The 20,954-nt window shown below is 47.6% G+C and overlaps 3 protein-coding genes across 6 annotated transcripts in view; all 3 read left to right on the plus strand.

The window, feature by feature from the left end:
* The first annotated feature begins 2,121 nt into the window (after positions 1-2,121).
* Positions 2,122-7,314, plus strand: LOC310670462 (uncharacterized protein). 4 transcript variants are annotated; one of them, XM_083425860.1, is made up of 2 exons: positions 2,122-2,693; positions 5,369-7,314. In XM_083425860.1, the coding sequence occupies exon 2, from the start codon at positions 5,476-5,478 to the stop codon at positions 6,850-6,852; it is 1,377 nt and encodes a 458-aa protein (XP_083281986.1). In that variant the 5' UTR covers positions 2,122-2,693; positions 5,369-5,475; the 3' UTR covers positions 6,853-7,314. The 4 variants fall into 4 exon arrangements, with proteins under 4 accessions (XP_083281986.1, XP_083281985.1, XP_083281983.1 ...); XM_083425859.1 differs by lacking the exon at positions 2,122-2,693 and adding an exon at positions 3,466-4,699; XM_083425857.1 differs by lacking the exon at positions 2,122-2,693 and adding an exon at positions 4,725-4,974.
* A 2,534-nt stretch (positions 7,315-9,848) lies between these two features.
* LOC310670644 (uncharacterized protein) overlaps positions 9,849-20,954 on the plus strand; it is a 43,547-nt gene continuing 32,441 nt past the window's right edge. Inside the window, exon 1 of the mRNA XM_083426270.1 lies at positions 9,849-9,949. The gene's annotated coding sequence lies outside the window, so the exon portion shown is untranslated. The remainder of the gene's footprint in view (positions 9,950-20,954) is intronic.
* LOC310670355 (uncharacterized protein) lies at positions 15,629-17,702 on the plus strand. The gene has a single exon (XM_083425575.1). The coding sequence runs from the start codon at positions 15,709-15,711 to the stop codon at positions 17,533-17,535; it is 1,827 nt and encodes a 608-aa protein (XP_083281701.1). The 5' UTR covers positions 15,629-15,708; the 3' UTR covers positions 17,536-17,702.

The raw sequence follows: 20,954 nt of genomic DNA on the forward strand, positions 1-20,954 counted from the left end.
CGCAATATAAATTGTTCCCCCTGGCCTTTGGCTTGGAGCCAATTTGATTCCCTCCCTCTCTCTCCTTTCTTTTTTCTTTTCCTTCTCCTCCTGCGATGAGGCTACATTTTAATATTTTAATGTTCCATTATTTTGATGTTGTATTTTACTTTTGTTTTTAAGTTGTAATAATTCATCTTGTTTTTATTATTGCTTGTAAGCCGCTCTGAGCCCGGCCTTGGCTGGGGAGGGTGGGGTATAAATAAAAAATTATTATTATTATTAATATCAGCTCATGAGAAGTTATCCACATGAGCCGGACAGCTGCCTTGCTCCCTTGGCCTGAAAGTGCAGATGAGCACCACACGCCATAGTCGAATTCAGCTGGACTTAACTGCCCAGGGGTCCTGTACCTTTTACCTGCATATAAACCCTGAATGCATTTCTATAGCATCCTTCGCCCCTATTTCTGGGTTGCTGTACATCATCGTCAGCTTCGACCAGCCCACGCAGCGGAAATAAGAGCTGAAACCGGAAGCCTGAGAGAGGGAACAATGGACCAATGGTTTCATTTGGTATAATGCAGCGTCCTGCGTCTCTGAGGCAACAGCTGACCTGAACCATGTAGGGGGTGGGGGAAGTGGACCCCCTTTCCAGGGACCCCTCTGTCGAAGAGCTTGGAGGAGTAGCAGATTCCTCGCCAGGAGGGAGAAGCCAAGTGCAATAAACTGAAATCTGCCCTTATTCCTTATGGGGGACACAAGAGCCCTTCTAGAGTCCTTTGTTGGCTCTCCATCGGTCAGAGAGAATAACAGAGGGAAACCAGTATGGAGACGACTCTCCAAAAGGCCACGTCTCTCTCTCTCTGTCTCCCCACTGCCAATGTCCCACTGGGGAAAATGGGGGACGTGTTGCAGGGGAGCCAGGCCTGCCGGTCTTTGCCTGGGAAGCAGAACTGGCACCGCTGCCTGTCCTGCATTGCAGGATCCGGGTGCTGAGTCAGGAGGGGTCTCGCCCTCATAGCGGGGAGCTGAATGGGGGGGACAACTGCTCTGCCACTGAGTTGCTCCCCCCATTAGCAAAACTCAAGTTCAAACACCAGCCCCTATTTTAAAAAGGCCCCCATAATGACGACACTGGACTACCCTTTAGGGTTGTTGCACGTCAAAGTGCAAGTAGATAAATAGGTACCGCTCTGGTGGGAAGGTAAACGGCGTTTCCGTGCTGTTACTGGAAAAATCCGAGGGCTCCCTTGGACAAAAAGTAAAGACACCAACCAGAGTAAATTGGAGCAAATCAGCAGCCTGTAGGCTTGGCCTTTATTGTACTGTTGCAGCAGGGTGTTCCCCTCACTCGCAGGAGAGAGGAAAGACCCAGAACAATGGTGTGCAAGACCTTATAAAAACTTTTGAAATTCCCCTCCTCTAGGTCAAGCCCACCCCCAGAAACATCATGCATACATTACAGAAAGGAGGGGTTGAGGGAGGAGTTGTGGTGGTAACCTGAGTGTCCTGTCACCTGGCTGGTTCCTCCTTTCTCCCCTCCCCATGAGTACTTTCCAGGTGACAAAGGGGAGATTGCAGTTTCCTGCCCCCTGAGGGGAAATCCAATCACTGTTCTTTTGTTATAGTCGTGTTGAATCCACTCCTGTATGCAGTCTGTAGTGTAGTTGATGGCCTTCTGTCTGAGACCATCAGGGTTGGCACAGCAACTGGGCAGGGCTCCTGTGGATGTGCTGCTATGCTCAAGGGATTATGGTGGCCTGCATCAATCCTTCCCCATTTTGTAGTCCTTCCTTCATGGAGTAAAATAAAAGTGGAACAGTGCAAATCTGATGTATGGTTGATTTTCTATGAATTTATAACAGAAGTGTAGCGTATGTAGTGTGTGTGTGTGTGTGTGAAGTCTGTACAAACTGAATGATGGGGGGGGGGGGGGTTCCTGCTACAGTGCGCTCCTCTGGTTTGCCAGAAGCGGCTTACTCCTGCTGGCCACATGACCCGGAAGCTGTACGCCGGCTCCCTCGGCCAATAAAGCGAGATGAGCGCCACAACCCCAGAGTCAGGCACGACTGGACCTAGTGGTCAGGGGTCCCTTGACCTTCACTTTAAGTTACTGTTCCAGGCCCCAAACCCGTGTCAGGATGCCAGAGATGATCACTCAGGCAGAGGGGCTGCTGAATACCTGGCCTCCTGCTTTAGGCATCATGGCCCAAGCTCCCCCCTTGGTCGCCATTTCCTTCCCAAACAGAACAACGCTGGACAGTTTGTGGTGTCGGGGCGTCATGTGGGGCTTTGAGGAGACACTGTGTGTGTGAATGAAGGGGGGGGGACACTGCCTGCTGGAGGGGCAACCCCCCCCAATCATTCTAAAAATTTCTGTAACATCGGCAAAGGATTAAAAGAGATGAAGGGGGGATGTCAACTTCCTGCCCCGGAGGGCTTTTTCACAGGTGGGGGGGGGTCTCCTTCCCTGCCGCCTCCGGGGATCGAACCCGGGACCCTCTCAGGAGAGAATCAGGAAAACGAAGCTGGTTTGGAAGGAGGAGAATTGGTCTCTTCTGGGAGGGAGGGGCCACTCATTCCTCCGCCCCCCCGCGGGTCAGTGAGCTCCGCTTCCTAGAGAGGCAGGAAGGGGGGCCAAGGGGGGGAGGGGAGGGGCTTGATCCACCTTCCCGGAAGAGGAGCAGCTCTGCAGAGGAGGAGGGAAAAGAGGTGCGAAATATATCTATATATGGGGGTGGGGAGGCGCTTTTCCTCCCCCTGAATCTGCAAACAGGGCAGCTGGGAGGGGGGGGCAGGATTTGGGGCGGGGGGGAGAAAGGATCCCCTCCCCCCGAGGGGGCGCCTCCTTGGAGACCCCCAGCCCTTTGTCTTGCGGGGAAGGAAATGGGAATAGCAGAGCGAGCGAGGGAAGCGGAGGGAGAGAGAGGACAAAGAGGTAGAGCTGCGGGGGGGGGGGGAGGGGGCGAAGGGCGGGGAGGGAAAGGGGGCAGGGACCCCCCCCAAAAAAACAACAACTCACGTCTTGGGCGCTATCTGCAGAGGCCCCGATGCATGCAATCCGGCTGGAGATCGGGGCCCCTCCATTCGCAGGGATTGCATTCCACCCCCCACCCCCCGAGATCAGCCTTCCCACCATTTACTATGGGAAATGCATCGGGGCGGGGGGGGGGCGAGGGGGCCTTTTTGCAGAGGGAGCCCCGGCAGGGTTTTGCATTGCAAGATTTCCATTGCAGCGCAAGGAGATGCTCAGCTGTCAAGAGATGCTCAGCTCCCCTGCCCCCCCCCCCGGCTGGGACTTGAACCCAGGCCCCAGTTCCGGCTTCCCCCTGGCAGGAATCCCTGGGGCGCCGCCATCCTGGCTTGGTGGGTCCCCTTTGGGGGGAGACTGGAGAGTCCATGGAAGGGTTAATCAATTATTTTTATTGTTATTTATTTATTTAATCTATTAGTTGCTTTCTCTTGCCCAGGGCAGCCCAAAGGGACTTACAACCAGTTGTTGTTGTTGTTGTTATGTTCCACGGTGACACTCCAAGGCCTTCTTTGTCGTGTTTCCTGTATTTTGGGGGAAGAGAGAAGGCTGTTCTCAGGGCCTGCTCCCCCAGTAGGGAAACTGAGGCAGCCCCCTCAGGCAGGAGATGCAGGGGGGGCAAGGAGGGGACGGAGCTGAGTCCCATTTGGCCAGCCCTGATTTAACCCTCTGTCCTCTCATCCAGTGGAAGGTGCTGTCCCATTGCCAGTGTCCCAGACACAATGCAGCCGCCTTGGGAAGTCAGTGGTGCAGGATGATTTGGGAATGTGTGCAGTTGGTGGGACTGTACCAGGAAGATGGTGGAGATCACGGAGGAAGGAGGAAACGAAATACAGATATTCAGCGTTTTCAGGGGAGGGGGAAGAAGGGGAAAGTGTGTCCCCCCAGATAAGACTCCCATCCTCCCTGGCCATGGGCCATCCTTGCTTGGGCAGGTGGTCCTTTGAGTCCAACCACATCTGGAGGGCCAGAGGTGCCTCAACTCAGCATAGAAGGTTCCTCTAGGGCTCAGTGTTACTTGGGAGTTGGTGAAATTGGATCTTAAGGGTTCTTGAGACATTTCCAAGGGATTGTGATTGGTATCCAGACCCTAACAGTATAAAGCCAACGTGTCCCCACTGAGCAGTTTATCAACCCTGCCGGCCGCTGGGGAAGACCTTATGAAGGAAATGGTTTGTCCCCAAAGTTGCTTCCTTCCTTCCTCCGCTGCTGCTGCCCACACTAAAGGAATGTCTGGATGAAATCTCAGGGATTGTCTGGCTCCTATGTCCAGCTGATATTCTAGAATAAAGTGTGGCTAAGATTCCGAGTCACAATCATGGCTGAAAAATACAGCCAGGGAATCTGAAACTGATTTGAAAATTGGTTTCTTCTTTACACATTGTTGTTGTTATTGTTATTGTTATTATTTTACATTCAGCTGGACACACCACTGGTTTCATCTTCTTTCTTTTCTTTCCCACAATCAGTGTTATTCTCCTTTAATACTCACCTTTTTCAGTGTCACACATATTTTTATCTTGTGATCTTCAGATGAAGAAAGGTATAACAATTTAATAAATAATTCCCAGTTGGAGCAGAGCTAGAATATCCAGAAGCCCTTGGCCACCCAGGGCAAAGGAGGAAGAACAGTGAGAGAGGCCTGGACAGGGAATCTCCACTAAGATAAGCCAGTGTCAGGAGGCAGGTGCGAGACCTGGTGGCATATAATTATAAATCATAATTGGGGTGGGTGTGTCAGTCTGGCCTTCCCAGCAGTCAGGCTCCAGCTGCTTTCCTTCTGCATCTCCAGCTCTCTCCATTCCATAATGCAAGGCTGAGAGATGGAGGTCCAACCCCAAGAACATTCTCCAACTGAGCACTCCTTCAACCGACCACAAGCACCAAGCCTTGTCACTAGACTTATATATGGGTCTCCAAAATGGTCAATATGGAAGTCCTTAGGCCAAAGGGACTGTGCAGGTGATGAATAAAGATCTAGAGGTCGAAGGGGACAAAATGTGGCCCAAGGGGTGGAGGATTATAGTGCAGAGGATGAAGAACTTCATGATGAATTTAGGACCCTGATGAATAGTGGGCAGGTTCAAGGAACATAGAGCAGCTCCCTTTCCTGTGAGAAACCACTTTTTATAAAACGTAAACCCCACAGTTCAACCGTATTCTAAGATAATGCTGCTTCATTAATGCTTAATTAAGGGTTAGGAAAGGTTGACGATGCATTACCTTTATTTAATATTATTTCATCTGTCTTTGCTAAAAATTTGGAACATATGAAGGACAGGAAAGAATGTACGAGACGTCAAAATAAGAGCAGGTGCTAATTGATGTGTGTAATATTCCTTTCTTCTCTTCCTAGGTTTCCTTTCCCCCCGCTCCTCCCTGTTGAAAGAAGACAATGGAGAAGGCAGTCAAAATTCTGGAGGGCCATGTCCATTGGGAATAACGAAGAAACCATATAAACTCATGGAGTGTGAAAAGAGAGAGGAGAAACAATTTGAAAGTATGGAGTGTGGAAGGAGCTTCACTGACAGTGGAACACTTGGAAAACATCAACGGACTCACACAGGGGAGAAACCATTTAAATGCATGGAGTGTGGAAAAAGCTTTGGTTGGAGTTCAAACCTTCGTATACATAAACACACTCACACGGGGGAGAAACCATATAAATGTAAGGAGTGTGGAAAGAGCTTCAGTCAGATTGGACACCTTAGAAACCATCAACGAACCCACACCGGGGAAAAACCATATAAATGTATGGAGTGTGGAAAGCGCTTCACCGATAGTGGAACATTTAGAAAACATAAACGGACACACACAGGCGAGAAACCATTCAAATGCATGGAATGTGTAAAGAGCTTCAGTCAGAGGGGACACCTTAGAAACCATCAACGAACCCACACAGGGGAAAAACCATTTAAATGTATGGAGTGTGGAAAAAGCTTCACCGATAGTGGATCATTTAGAAAACATAAACAGACACACACGGGCGAGAAACCATTCAAATGCATGGAATGTGTAAAGAGCTTCAGTCAGAGGGGAAGCCTTAGAATCCATCAACGGATTCACACAGGAGAAAAACCATTTAAATGTTTGGAGTGTGGAAAGAGTTTTAGTGCAAATAGGAGTCTGAATATTCATCATAAAACTCACACTGGAGAAAAACCATTTGAATGTATGGAGTGTGGGAGGAGCTTCACTGATAACCGAAGCCTTAGAATCCATCATCAAACTCACACAGGGGAAAAACCATATAAATGTATGGATTGTGGAAAGAGCTTCACAGATAGTGGAACATTTAGAAAACATCAACGGACTCACACAGGAGAGAAACCATTTAAATGCATGGAATGTGGAAAGAGCTTTATTGATGGTACAGCACTTAGTATCCATCATCGAACTCACACAGGGGAAAAACCATTTGAATGTATGGATTGTGGAAAGAGCTTCACTTGTAGTGGAACACTTAGAATCCACCATCGAATTCACACAGGGGAAAAACCATATAAATGTATGGAGTGTGGAAAGAGCTTCAGTCGGAGTGGAACACTAAGAAGACATCAGTGGACTCACTCAGGGGAGAAACCATTAAAATGCATGGAATGTGGAAAGAGTTTTATTGAGAGTAGAGAGCTGAGAACCCATTATCAAACTCACACTGGGGAGAAACCATTTAAATGCACCGAGTGCGGAAAGAGCTTCAATCGCAGTGGAACACTTAGAAAACATCAATGGACTCACACGGGGGAGAAACCATTTAAATGTAAGGAGTTTGGAAAGGGCTTCACCAATGTTGGAAATGTTAGAAGACATCAACGGACACACACGGGAGAAACCATTTAAATGTATGGAGAGTTGAAAGAGTTTCTTTCAGAGTGGAACCCTAATTTCACACACAGGAAACTTAGACGACATCAACAGACCCACTCAGGGACAAGCAAATAAATGTATGGAGTGTGGAAAGAGCTTCAATAGAAGTTGAAATCTTGGCAAACATCAGCGAACTCAAAGAGAGAAAAATACTTATATGGAGCGTACGTAGAGCTTCAGTCCTGATGTTTTTAGAAACCATCAATGGACTCGCAAGGAGGAATAGCTTTAAGATTTGAAACCCTACAATCCACAAACTGAAAAATCTTAAATGGATTGAATGGAAGGAGTGTGGGAAGTGTTTCAATTGCTTTATATATAGATAATTTTATTAATACAGTGGTACCTCGGGTTACATATGCTTCAGGTTACATACGCTTCAGGTTAAAGACTCCGCTAACCCAGAAATAGTGCTTCAGGTTAAGAACTTTGCTGCAGCAGCAGGAGGCCCCATTAGCTAAAGTGGTGCTTCAGGTTAAGAACAGTTTCAGATTAAGAACGGACCTCCGGAACGAATTAAGTACTTATCCTGAGGTACCACTGTATATAATTCTATTTATAAATTGCATTCAAAAATAGAAGCATTCACTTCCGGGTTGTTGGCGTTTGAAATCCCCAAACATTCGACTTCTGAAGTGTTCAACAACTGAGATTCCACTGAGTATCCAGCAATAGTGTGTTGTCCAACGATATCCATTATTTTAACCAACACAAAGAGGCTGCCTCATAGTAGAAAATCTAGCAGTGCGAAGCCACCTCTTATTTTGAGTATCTGTCAAAATTTTATACTGTATTCTTGGTGTTTCCCCTCTGCCAGAGTAATCATGAAATATCTCTTTGACATTTGTTAAAGAAGCTTGTATTATTTATTATTGGTAATTTAGAATAAAAACAGTATCTTAGGTAAAACTTTTCTCTTTATGGTTGAAATCCTTCGTAAAAGTGAAAGTTTCATCCTCCCCCATATTTCCAAATGCTTTTTAACATCTTTTGATACTTTAACGTAATTGGAATATGTTGTAATTCAGTGTTTTTCAAATAAACCCTTATTTAGTCTCCATCTATACAATGAACTCTTTTCACCCCTCATTATCATCCATGTTGAGTTTTGATCTGATATAGTTCTTGACTGGATCTCTACAGTCTTTAATCCTGTAGGCAATTCCTTCAATATCCAGATCATGTTTCTTCTTCCCACAGAATCCTTTGAATCAGAAGAACATGTTTACTCTTGTTCTAATGGGTGTCTGAATATCCAAGCATCTGGGTTGGCAAACTAAGGGCCGTGGGCCGGATCAGGCCCAATTGCCTTCTAGATCCAGCCTGCGGACGGTCGAGGAATCGCCGCGTGGATTGCCAGCACACACGTTCTTTCCCTCTCCCACACATGGCGGCGTTTTTCTCCTCAGGGACGAGCAATCTTGTCCCACACCGGGCGCCATCAACGGCTGGAGTCGGCTCACCCGCCTGCCTGCCTCAGAAGGGTGGCGCTGGGAAGGGGTGTGTGACGCTGGCTGCCGGCTGCTGCTGCGTTTTCCTCCTGCTCCTCCTCCCTCTCCCTCAGTCCGCCCTTCCTTCCTTTTCTGCGCACCTTCTCCGCGCCACTTCCTCACGCACTTTCTTCGTCACCCCCCTTCCTTCATTCCTCCCATGGCGTTCAGGCGGTTTGTTGCAGCGGCCGCAGCTGCCGCTTGCGGGTTGGGAAGCAGCAGCAGTTGGTGGGTAAAAGCTCTGGCAACGCCCCGGTTCCCCTGCTTCTGTCCGCCGCTCCACCGGGGCTTGTGCTTCTGTCTTTTCCGGCCCATGCAGCCTCCTACCCTGCCCTGGCACCTGGCTGGAGAAGCCCAACTGCGGCTGTTGAGACGACAACTGGGACAGGTAAAGCCAAACATCTTCGGGCCTCTTTGCGGGCGGGCCAAAATCGCTCATTTCCCCCCGAAATAGAGTCCGGCCCCCAACAAGGTCTGAGGGACAGTGGACTGGCCCCCTGCTGAAAAAGTTTGCTGACCCCTGATCTAGTAGATCCATTGTTGGAACCATATCACAAAAGTATTTGGTATTTTGCTTTTTTTTGAGACACTTTCCCTCAGTGTTCTGTCATAGTCCAGCGATCCTACTCCATTAAATTCGCCCGTAATAATTCTATTTCTGTCATAAACCTCAGACATACTTTCCTCCAATAGTTGGAAGAAATCTCATGCGAAAAGTGGCTCTGAATCTGAAAGTCCCAGTCCCAAATCTTGATCCTGCCACCCTAAGATATTATAAGCAAGCCCCACATTCCTCTTTCCACCTGCAATAGGGAGGTTAGAAAAAACACTTAATACCCGGCAGGGATCATAAGAGCCACAGTTGCTTTGCATTCACAAAGGCTATGTGAAATATCACTAGTGAACAGAATAAACAAGGAGACCAACAACAGTATTAAAAGAGAGAGAAACTGGATTTGAAGTGACCCAACCACAAGGTGAGAAGTCTCCCTCCTAGATGAGGGAAGGGGGAGGCGGGGGGGGGGGCTTTGGAAGTCTCCCTGCTGGCAAGGGAATCCCAGAGCAAGGGCGCCTCTCTCTGTCGGGAATCCCTCCCTGCCTCTCAATCCAGGGGGGGGGGGTTTTAACGGGGGGGGGGCTGGGGTTTGAAGCGGGGCTTGGCTGTCAGGGGGCGAAGCTCAGCAATGCAGCAGTTGCTCGGCCTGCAGAAGGACCCCGGTTGAGTGCTCGGCATGCAGAAGGAGGCCAGAAGGAGATCCCCCCTCCCTAAAAGAAACATGGTGGGCGAAACTGGCCCAACTCCCCCCCCCCCGGGAGCCCCCCCCAGAGCAGGAGGCCCGAGGCAGCGCCGTCCCGTCGCCTTCCCCTCCGGACACAGGAAGGGGCTGCTCTGCGGACGTAGCTCTAGGGACGCGCGCGTCTGAAAAGGCGCCGGAAGTGTCGCGCGAAACGCGCCGGAAGTTTCTAGACCGGAAAAGGAGGAGGGGCGTCGCTGAAGAGCCCCCGTCGCCGCCGCCGCCCTGTCTTTGCGCCTAAGGGAAGCGGACTAATCCGGAGCCAGGGAGGCGGAGGACCAAGAGGTGAGAAGGGGGAGAGGGGGGGAAATAGAGGGGGGGAAGACAAAGAGACACCCCCCCCCCAGGAAAGCCCCCCTCCCTGGGGCCCGTCGACAGGGGCCCCGACCCAGCGACCCAGGGGGGACCCAACACCTGCAGGCTTGGCCTGGCAAGATCTCCTGGGCAGCAGCACCGCCAGACTCCCCTTTCTCTTTCCTGGGGGGCCGAGAGATGCTCAGCTGCCCTGCCCCCCCCCGGACGCCTTGTCGGGAAGGGGAAGGAGGACCCCAAGCGGGGGTGGGGCTGGGGCCCCCCATTCTCCCTGGGGTCGTGGGGCGCCTGGCTGGGGAAACGGAGAGAGGGAGTCCAGGGAAGGGTTAAAGGAAGGGGAGGAGCCTCGACAGAGACCCCTCCCCCTCCCCCTCCAGCACCCTGACCCCCCCCAATCGCCCAGCCTCCCTCCTGAGGGTGTTGGCAGTCCCAGATTGTCTGTATTCACTAGGACTCATCTCCGTACTTTGGATTGTCCTGAATACCACCATTTGGTAGCCAAGCCCAAACCCAAAAGTCCTGCTGGGATGCATCTTGGCTTGCCTGCTGATGAAACTGAGTGTGTGAGGATTGATAATATTGTCATTTATCCGTTTCAGACCCCTAAGTAGTAGCCTTTGCCAGGACATTGTCCTGTTCGCCTCTGTATAGTTCCAGCCTTATTTCAGACGTTGTGGTAGATTGCAATCAGGGTGGATTAGATATAAATCAAATTGATTTCAATCTCAATTTACAGTAAATCTCTAGAATCATAGAATCATAGAGTTGGAAGAGACCACCAGGGCCATCGAGTCCAACCCCCTGCCATGCAGGAAACACCATCAGAGCACTCCTGACATATGGTTGGCAAGCCTCTGCTTAAAGACCTCCAAAGAAGGAGACTCCACCACACTCCTTGGCAGCAAATTCCACTGTCAAACAGCTCTTACTGTCAGGAAGTTCTTCCTAATGTTTAGGTGGAATCTTCTTTCTTGTAGTTTGGATCCATTGCTCCGTGTCCGCTTCTCCGGAGCAGCAGGAAACAACCTTTCTCCCTCCTCTAGGTGACATCCTTTTATATATTTGAACGTGGCTATCATATCACCCCTTAACCTCCTCTTCTCCAGGCTAAACATGCCCAGCTCCCTTTGCCGTTCCTCATAAGGCATTGTTTCCAGGCCTTTGACCATTTTGGTTGCCCTCCTCTGGACACGTTCCAGTTTGTCAGTGTCCTTCTTGAACTGTGGTGCCCAGAACTGGACACAGTACTCCAGGTGAGGCCTGACCAGAGCTGAATACAGTGGCACTATAACTTCCCTTGATCTAGATGCTATACTCCTATTGATGCAGCCCAGAATTGCATTGGCTTTTTTAGCTGCCGCGTCACACTGTTGGCTCATGTCAAGTTTGTGGTCAACCAAGACTCCTAGATCCTTTTCACATGTACTGCTCTCAAGCCAGGTGTCACCCATCTTGTATTTGTGCCTCTCAATTTTTTTGCCCAAGTGCAATACTTTACATTTCTCCCTGTTAAAGTTCATCTTGTTTGTTTTGGCCCAGTTCTCTAATCTGTCAAGGTCGTTTTGAAGTGTGATCCTGTCCTCTGGGGTGTTAGCCACCCCTCCCAGTTTGGTGCCATCTGCAAATTAGATCAGGATGCCCTTAAGTCCATCATCCAAGTCGTTGATAAAGATGTTGAATAAGACCGGGCCCAAGACAGAACCCTGTGGCACCCCACTAGTCACTCTTCTCCAGGATGAAGAGGAACCATTGATGAGCACCCTTTGGGTCCGGTCAGTCAGCCAGTTACAAATCCACTGAGTGGTAGCATAGTCAAGACCGCATTTTACCAGCTTCTTTACAAGAATATCATGGGGCACCTTGTCAAATGCCTTGCTGAAATCAAGGTAGGCTACATCCACTGCGTTCCCTTCATCTACCAGGCTTGGAATTCTGTCAAAAAACAAGATCAGGTTAGTCTGACATGACTTATTTTTCATAAATCCATGCTGACTATTGGTGATCACAGCATTCCTTTCTAGGTGCTCACAGACTGTTTGCTTGATGATCTGCTCCAGAATCTTCCCTGGTATTGATGTCAGACTGACTGGGCGGTAATTATTTGGGTCCTCTCTTTTCCCCTTTTTGAAAATAGGGACAACATTTGCCCTCCTCCAGTCTGCCAGGACTTCGCCTGTTCTCCAGGAATTCTCAAAGATGACTGTCAGTGGTTCTGAGATCACATCTGCCAGTTCTTTTAATACTCTTGGATGCAGTTCATCTGGCCCTGGACACTTGAATACAAGTATTCTTGTACTATCTCCTTAGTTATTCTGGGCTGTGTTTCCTCTGCTGAATCTTTTGCTCCAAATTCTTCAGGTCGGGCATTGTTTTCCTTATTGGAGAAGACTGAGGCAAAGAAGGCATTGAGGAGTTCAGCCCTTTCTGTGTCCCCTGTTTGCATTTCACCATCTTCTCCTCTGAGTGACCCCACTGTTTCTTTGTTCTTCCTTTTGCTACGAACATACCCATAAAAGCCTTTTTTGTTGCTTTTAACCTCTCTAGCAAGCCTGAGTTCATTCTGTGCTTTAGCTTATCTGACTTTGTCTACACGTGCTGGCTATTTGTTTGAATTCCTCTTTGGTGGTTTCCCCCCTTTTCCATTTTTTGTACACATCCTTTTTTAATCTTAACTCAGTTAAAAGTTCTTTAGATAGCCACCCTGGCTTCTTTAGGCACCTTCCAGTGTGGTGTAGTGGTTAAGAGCGGTAGTCTCATAATCTGGTGAACCGGGTTCAAGTCTCCGCTCCTCCACATGCGGCTGCTGGGTGACCTTGGGCTAGTCACACTTCTCTGAAGTCTCTCAGCCCCACTCACCTCACAGAGTGTTTGTTGTGGGGGAGGAAGGGAAAGGAGATTGTTAGCCGCTTTGAGACTCCTTCGGGTAGTGATAAAGCGGGATATCAAATCCAAACTCTTCTTCTTCTTCTTCTTCTCCCATCTTTCCGTCTCCTTGGTATTGCCTGAAGTTGTGCTTTTACTATCTCCCTCTTAACAAACTCCCAGCCATCATGAACTCCCTTTCCTTTTAGTATTACTGTCCATGGGATCTCACCCAGCACTTCCCTAAGTTTTATGAAGTCGGCTTTCTTAAAGTCAAGAAATTGAGTCCTATTATGCTTGGCTGCTCCTTTCCGCTGTATAGTAAACTTCAGAAGAGCATGATCACTTGCGTCTAATGATCCTTCCACTTCTACCCCACTAACCAGGTCATCAACATTGGTTAGGACCAGATCTAAAATGGCTGTTCCTCTTGTTGCTTCTCCCATTTTCTGGACAAAGAAGTTTTCTGCAAGGCCAGTGAGGAATCTGTTTGACCTTATGCTCTTGGCTGAGTTTGACATCCAACAAATATCCGGGTAATTGAAGTCCCCCATTACTACTATCTCCCTTCCTTTTGCATGCTTGGCCATCTGTTCCAGGAAGGCATCATCTATGTCCTCCGTTTGGCTTGGGGATCTATAGTAAACCCCCACAATGAGGTCTCTGTTATTCTTCTCTCCCTTAATTTTGACCCAAATGCTCTCACTTTGGCTTTGAGGTTCTAAATCTTGGATCTCTTCACAGGTATACACATCCCTGACATAATTCTGTGGGCTTTTGCGGGAGGTCGGGAATACTCCCAGAGCTTGTCGGGGCTGGTGGGGGAAGCCCGGGATGAAGGCTCGCTACTGCCCTGTGGAGGCTTCACAGAAGCCAGAACAGCTAGAGAGAGTGCTGCGCAGCGCTCCCTCTAGCTGTTTTAGCTTCTGCCTTAGTGGTGCAAAGCCTCCGCAGGGCACCAGGGAGCTCTGCTCAGCGCTCCCTTTAAATAATATTTTTTTCTTGAATTCCCCCTCTAGAAACTAGGTGTGCCTTATGGAGCGAAAAATACGGTAGGTAGGAGAAAATAACAGAGGCCAACCAGTGTATATGGCGAAGCAAAGTGGCTAGTAAGCCTGATCTTTATTGCAACAAAGATCCAGCACCGAGGACCTTCTGGCGGTTCCCTCATCACGAGAAGTGAGGTTACAGGGAACCAGACAGAGACCCGCCCTGTGGAATGCCCTCCCATCAGATGTCAAGGAATTAAGCAGCTATCTTATTTTTAAAAGACATCTGAAGGCAGCCCTGTTTAGGGAAGTTGTTAATATTTAATGCTGTATTGTTTTTAACACTCGATTGGGAGCCGCCCAGAGTGGCTGAGGAAACTCAGCCAGATGGGCAGGGTAGAAATAATATATCATATTATTATTATTATTATTATTATTATTATTAGTCTGTGGTGCTCAATGTTTAGGTATAGTAAATATTAGGATTTAATTAGAACTTGTGTGTTATAGCGGGGATATGTTATAAGATGGTCTCAGTGTATTTTAGAAAGGGAGTTATGTAAAGGGTTTTTTGTGTTTGATCCGTGTTTCTGTGTAAATACTGTGCATCAGACTGAGAATGTCATCAGGAAGGTATAGGAAAGGGTACACCTGCTTCTGAGCATCAGAAATGAGTGTGGAAAGAGTTAATATAAACCTACCAGAATCGGCCCCCACCCTTTGTAACAAGCAGCTGTAGGTCTTTTGGGATTTAATTTCAGCTCATGAAAAGTTGGGCACACGACCCAGAAAGCTGCCTGGCTCCCTCCGTCTGAAGGCGGAGATATGCACCACACGCCATGGTCGAATTCGGCTGGACTTGCCATGGGAAAGCAGAAGGGGCAAGCAAGGAAGGGGGAGACGGTCAAAGAAACCTGCTCTCACACAAGTGCCCCCCCTGCCAATTCCGTAACCTTAGCAAAGCCCAAGTTCAAACACCAGCCCTTATTTAAAAGAGGCCCCCGTAATGACGACACTCAAAGGGACTGTGCAGGTGATGAATAAAGATCTGGAGATTAATAAAGGGGACAAAATGTGGCCCAAGGGGGGGAGGATTAGAGTGCAGAGGATGAAGAACTTCATGATGAACTTAGGACCCTGATGAATATGTTGGTTTCTGTTTATGCCACTGTGCCGTGCTTGGAGTCACAAGACTCTGTTTTGCATTCCAGACATTCCATACTATTGGAAGTCTCACAGTAGACGGATGTCATATTACTGGTTTCCTGTTCCTTTGTTTTCCAGTTGCTCTCTGCCTTTCACAGAGAGAAGGAGGAAATTCTTACTGTCTGCATAGTTAGAAATAAAACCTAGCAATGTAGCTCATATTTCTCGTCTCTTCTGCTGTTTTGGATACTCTGCTGAATGGGGAACGTGCCTGGAGCCTTATCAAAGGCTCAGGTCGTTAATCATCGTCAGAGGAGATTCGGAAGGCTCGACCGGAGGAGTAGCTCGGTCGCAGTGGAGATTGCGAGAGAATAGGGGGCGGGTTCATGGACATAGAGCAGCTTCCTTTCCTGTGAGAAACCACTTTACTTAAAAAGTAACTCCCACAGTTCAACCGTATTCTAAGATAATGCTGCTTCATTAACTATAATTAAGGGTTATAAAAGGCTGGTGATGCATGACCATTATTTTACATTATTTCAATTGCCTTTCCTAAAAATTTGGAACGTATGGAGGACAGGAGAGATTGTACAAGACATTAAAATAAGAGCAGGTGCTAATTGATGTGTGCAATATTCCTATGTTCTCTTCCTAGAAAACAAATAGGATTTTCTCCCTACCCCATCGAAAGAAGACAATGGAGAAGGCAATCAGAATTCTGGTGGGCCATGTGAAATGGGAATAACAAAGAAACCGTTTAAATACATGGAGTGTGAAAATAGAGAAGATAAACAATTTGAAAATATGGAGTGTGGAAGGAGCTTCACTGACAGTGGAAACCTTAGAATACATCAACGGACTCACACAGGGGAGAAACCATTTAAGTGTATGGAGTGTGGAAAGTGCTTCAGTCAGAGTGGACACCTTAGAATTCATCAATGGACTCATACAGGGGAGAAACCATTTAAATGCATGGAGTGTGGAAACAGTTTCATTGATAGTGGACACCTTAGAATTCATCAACGGAGTCACACAGGGGAGAAACCATTTAAATGTATAGAGTGTGGAAAGAGCTTCAGTCGGAGTGAAGACCTTAGAATTCATCAACGGACTCACACAGGGGAGAAACCATTTAAATGCATGGAGTGTGGAAAGCGCTTCAGTCAGAGTGGACACCTTAGAATTCATCAACGGACTCACACGGGGGAGAAACCATTTAAGTGCATGGAGTGTGGAAAGCACTTCAGTCAGAGTGGAGAGCTTCGAATTCATCAACGGACTCACACAGGAGAGAAACCATTTCAGTGCTTGGAGTGTGGAAAGCGCTTCAGTCGGAGTGGACACCTTAGAATTCATCAACGGACTCACACGGGGGAGAAACCATTTCAGTGCTTGGAGTGTGGAAAGCACTTCAGTCAGAGTGGAGAGCTTAGAATTCATCAACGGACTCACACAGGAGAGAAACCATTTCAGTGCATGGAGTGTGGAAAGAGCTTCAGTCACAGTGGAACCCTTAGAAAACATCAACGGACTCACACAGGGGAGAAACCATTTCAGTGCTTGGAGTGTGGAAGGAGCTTCAGTCAGAGTGCAGACGTTAGAAATCATCAACGGACTCACACAGGGGAGAAACCATTTAAATGCATGGAGTGTGGAAAGTGCTTCAGTCAGAGTGGAGATCTTACAAAACATCAACGGACTCACACAGGGGAGAAACCATTTAAATGTCTGGAGTGTGGAAAGCGCTTCAGTCGGAGTGAAGACCTTAGAATTCATCAACGGAGTCACACAGGGGAGAAACCATTTAAATGCATGGAGTGTGGAAAGCGCTTCAGTCAGAGTGGAGGTCTTACACAACATCAACGGACTCACACAGGGGAGAAACCATTTAAATGTCTGGAGTGTGGAAAGCGCTTCAGTCAGAGTGGACACCTTAGAATTCATCAACGGAGTCACATGGGGGAGAAACCATTTGAATGTATGGAGTGTGGAAAGAGCTTCACTTGTAGTGGAGCACTTAGAATCCATCAAAGGATTCACACAGGGGAAAAACCATTTGAATGTATGGAGTGTGGAAAGAGCTTCAGTACAAGTGGTGCAGTAAGAAGACATCAATGGACTCACTCAGGGGAAAAACCATTAAAATGCATGGAATGTGGAAAGAGTTTTATTGAGCATAGAGAGCTGAGAACCCATTATCAAACTCACACTGGGGAGAAACCATTTAAATGCACCGAGTGCGGAAAGAGCTTCAATCGCAGTGGAACACTTAGAAAACATCAATGGACTCACACAGGGGAGAAACCATTTCAATGTATGGAGTGTGGAAAGCGCTTCAGTCGGAGTGGACACCTTAGAATTCATCAACGGACTCACACAGGGGAGAAACCATTTCAGTGCATGGAGTGTGGAAAGCGCTTCAGTCAGAGTGGAGGTCTTACACAACATCAACGGACTCACACAGGGGAGAAACCATTTAAATGTCTGGAGTGTGGAAAGGGCTTCACCAATGTTGGAAATATTAGAAGACATCAACGGACACACACAGGAGAAACCATTTAAATGTATGGAGAGTTGAAAGAGTTTCTTTCAGAGTGAAACCCTAATTTCACACACAGGAAACTTAGACGACATCAACAGACTCACTCAGGGACAAGCAAATAAATGTATGGAGTGTGGAAAGAGCGTCAATAGAAGTGGAAACCTTGGCAAACACCAACAAACTCAAAGAGGGAAAACCACTTACGTATATGGAGCGTACATAGAGCTTCAGTCCTGATGTTCTTAGAAACCATCAATGGACTCGCAAGGAGGAAAAGCTTTAAGAGTTGAAACCCTACAATCCACAAACTGAAAAATCTTAAATGGATTGAATGGAAGAAGTGTGGGAAGTGTTTCAATTGCTTTATATATAGATAATTTTATTAATACACTGGTACCTTGGGTTACATACGCTTCAGGTTACAGACTCTGCTAAACCAGAAATAGTGCCTCAGGTTAAGAACTTTGCTTCAGGATGAGAACAGAAACCGTGCTCCGGCGGCGGAGCAGCAGCAGGAGGCCCCATTAGCTAAAGTGGTGCTTCAGGTTAAGAACAGTTTCAGGTTAAGAACGGACCTCCGGAACGAATTAAGTACTTAACCTGAGGCACCACTATATATAATTTTATTTACAAATTGCGTTCAAAAATGGAAGCATTCACTTCAGGGTTCTTGGCGTTTGAAAGCCCCAAACGTTCAACTTCCGAAGCGTTCTGCAATGCTTTCAGAGTGGAACCCTAATTTCACACACAGGAAACTTAGACGACATCAACAGACTCACTCGGGGACAAGCAAATAAATGTATGGAGTGATGGGAGGTTTTGCTTCTGCACATGAGTTTGACAACTCGTTCTGAGCTGAAGTATTCCATGCTCACCCACCCTGGAATGTTCAGTTCAGATTGAGTTCATGAAGCATCGTACCCTGACCTGTTTTTAATGCATGGTTGACCACATCAATGAATACAATAGTTATGCCCTTTTAAGTTTTGCTATATTAGTCATTAGTAATAGTTTAATAAGGAGGTTTTCATACCTCTCCAATTCTGTGTTCCCTTTCCCAACCTTTAATCTATTGATGATTAATGCCTATATGCAACCCTTGCATATGATTTGTGTTAACCAATCAGCAACAAGCACATACGTGGCAATGCTGTAATATTCAATAAAAGGGACTCTCTGAGACATGCTCAAGAGATGCCTCCCGTATGACACTTGTCACTCGTCTGTCGTTTATTTCATCCCAACAATGGAGAGTTGAAAGAGATTCTTTCAGAGTGGAACCCTAATTCCACACACAGGAAACTTAGACGACATCAATAGACTCACTTGTGGACAAGCAAATAAATGTATGGAGTGATGGGAGGTTTTGCTTCTGCACATGAGTTTGACAACTCATTCTGAGCTGAAGCATTCCGTGCTCACCCACCCTGGAATGTTCAGTTCAGATTGAGTTCATGAAGCATCGTACCCTGACCTGTTTTTAATGCATGGTTGACCACATCAATGAATACAATAGTTACGCCCTTTTAAGTTTTGCTATATCAATCATTAGTAATAGTTTAATAAGGAGGTTTTCATACCTCACCAATTCTGTGTTCCCTTTCCCAACCTTTAATCTATTGATGATTAATGCCTATATGCAACCCTTGCATATGATTTGTGTTAACCAATCAGCAAGCACATACGTGGCAATGCTGTAATATTCAATAAAAGGGACTCTCTGAGACATGCTCGAGAGATGCCTCCCATATGACACTTGTCACTCGTCTGTCGTTGAAATCCTTCGTAAAAGTGATAGTTTCATCCTCCCCTATATTTCCAAATGCTTTTAAACATCTTTTGATACTTTAATGTAATTAGAATATGTTGTAATTCAGTGTTTTTCAAATAAACCCTTATTTAGTCCCCATCTATACAATGAACTCTTTTCACCCCTCATTATCATCCATGTTGAGTTTTGATCTGATATAGTTCTTGGCTGGATCTCTACAGTCTTTAATCCTGTAGGCAATTCCTTCAATATCCAGATCATGTTTCTTCTTCCCACAGAATCCTTTGAATCAGAAGAACATGTTTACTCTTGTTCTAATGGGGATCTGAATCTCCAGGCATCTAGTACATGGGTTGGCAAACTAAGGGCCGTGGGCTGGATCAGGCCCAATTGCCTTCTAGATCCAGCCTGCGGACGGTCCAGGAATCGCCGCATGGATTGCCAGCACACACGTTCTTTCCCTCTCCCTCACACGGCGGTGCTTTTCTCCTCAGGGACGAGCAATCTTGACCCACACCAGGCGCCATCAACGGCTGGAGTCGGCTCACCCGCTTGCCTGCCTCAGAAGGGTGGCGCTGGGAAGGGGGGGTGTGACGCTGGCTGCCGGTTGCTGCTGAGTTTTCCTCCTGCTCCTCCTCCCTCTCTCTCAGTCCGCCCTTTCTTCCTTTTCTGCGCCCCTTCTCCGCGCCACTTACGCACTTTCTTCATCACCCCCCCCTCCTTAATTCCTCCCATGGCGTTCAGGCGGTTCGTTGCAGCCGCCGCAGCTGCCACTTGCGGGTTGGGAAGCAGCAGCAGTTGGTGAGTAAAAGCTCTGGCAACGCCCCGGTTCCCCTGCCTCCGTCCCCGGTTCCGCCGGGGCTTCTGCTTCTGTCTTCTCCGGCCCACGCAGCCTCCTACCCTGCCCTGGCACCTGGCTGGAGAAGCCCAACTGCGGCTGTTGGGACGACAACTGGGACAGGTAAAGCCAAACATCTTCGGGCCTCTTTGCGGGCCGGCCAAAATCACTCATTTCCCCCCGAAATAGAGTCCGGCCCCCAACAAGGTCTGAGGGACAGTGGACTGGCCCCCTGCTGAAAAAGTTTGCTGACCCCTGATCTAGTAGATCCATCGTTGGAACCATATCAAAAAAGTATTTCGTATTTTGCCTTCTTTTGAGATACTTTCCCTCAGTGTTCTGTCATAGTCCAGTGATCCTACTCCATTAAATTCGCCCGTAATAATTCTATTTCTGCCATAAACCTCAGACATACTTTCCTCCAATAGTTGGAAGAAATCTCATGCGAAAAGTGGCTCTGAATCTGAAAGTCCCAGTCCCAAATCTTGATCCTGCCACCCTAAGGTATTATAAGCAAGCCCCACATTCCTCTTTCCACCTGCAATAGGGAGGTTAGAACAACACAAGACAAATAAAGACTGAAGGCATCTTGTTCTAGGAAAATCCTTGGGCTCTCTTGTACACAAATTTATGTTGTTGTTGTTGATGATGATGATGATGTTGTTTAGTCGTGTCTTACTCTTTGTGACCCCCTGGACCAGAGCACACCAGGCACTCCTGTCTTCCACTGCCTCCCGCAGTTTGGTCAAACTCAAGTTTGTAGCTTCGAGAACACTGTCCAACCATCTCGTCCTCCGTCGTCCCCTTTTCCTTGTGCCCTCCATCTTTCC

Source organism: Podarcis tiliguerta (genome assembly GCF_965153285.1).
Source record: "Podarcis tiliguerta genome assembly, chromosome: 2".
NCBI classification, from domain to species: domain Eukaryota; kingdom Metazoa; phylum Chordata; class Lepidosauria; order Squamata; family Lacertidae; genus Podarcis; species Podarcis tiliguerta.

Bases quoted from the DNA above. Each gene is read 5' to 3' on its own strand.
- LOC310670462 (XM_083425857.1), top strand. From the start codon at position 4,836: ATGGAGGTCCAACCCCAAGAACATTCTCCAACTGAGCACTCCTTCAAC. The intron at 4,975-5,368 runs GTGATGAATAAA...TTCTCTTCCTAG, and splicing joins AGGCCAAAGGGACTGTGCAG to GTTTCCTTTCCCCCCGCTCC.
- LOC310670355 (XM_083425575.1), top strand. From the start codon at position 15,709: ATGGGAATAACAAAGAAACCGTTTAAATACATGGAGTGTGAAAATAGA.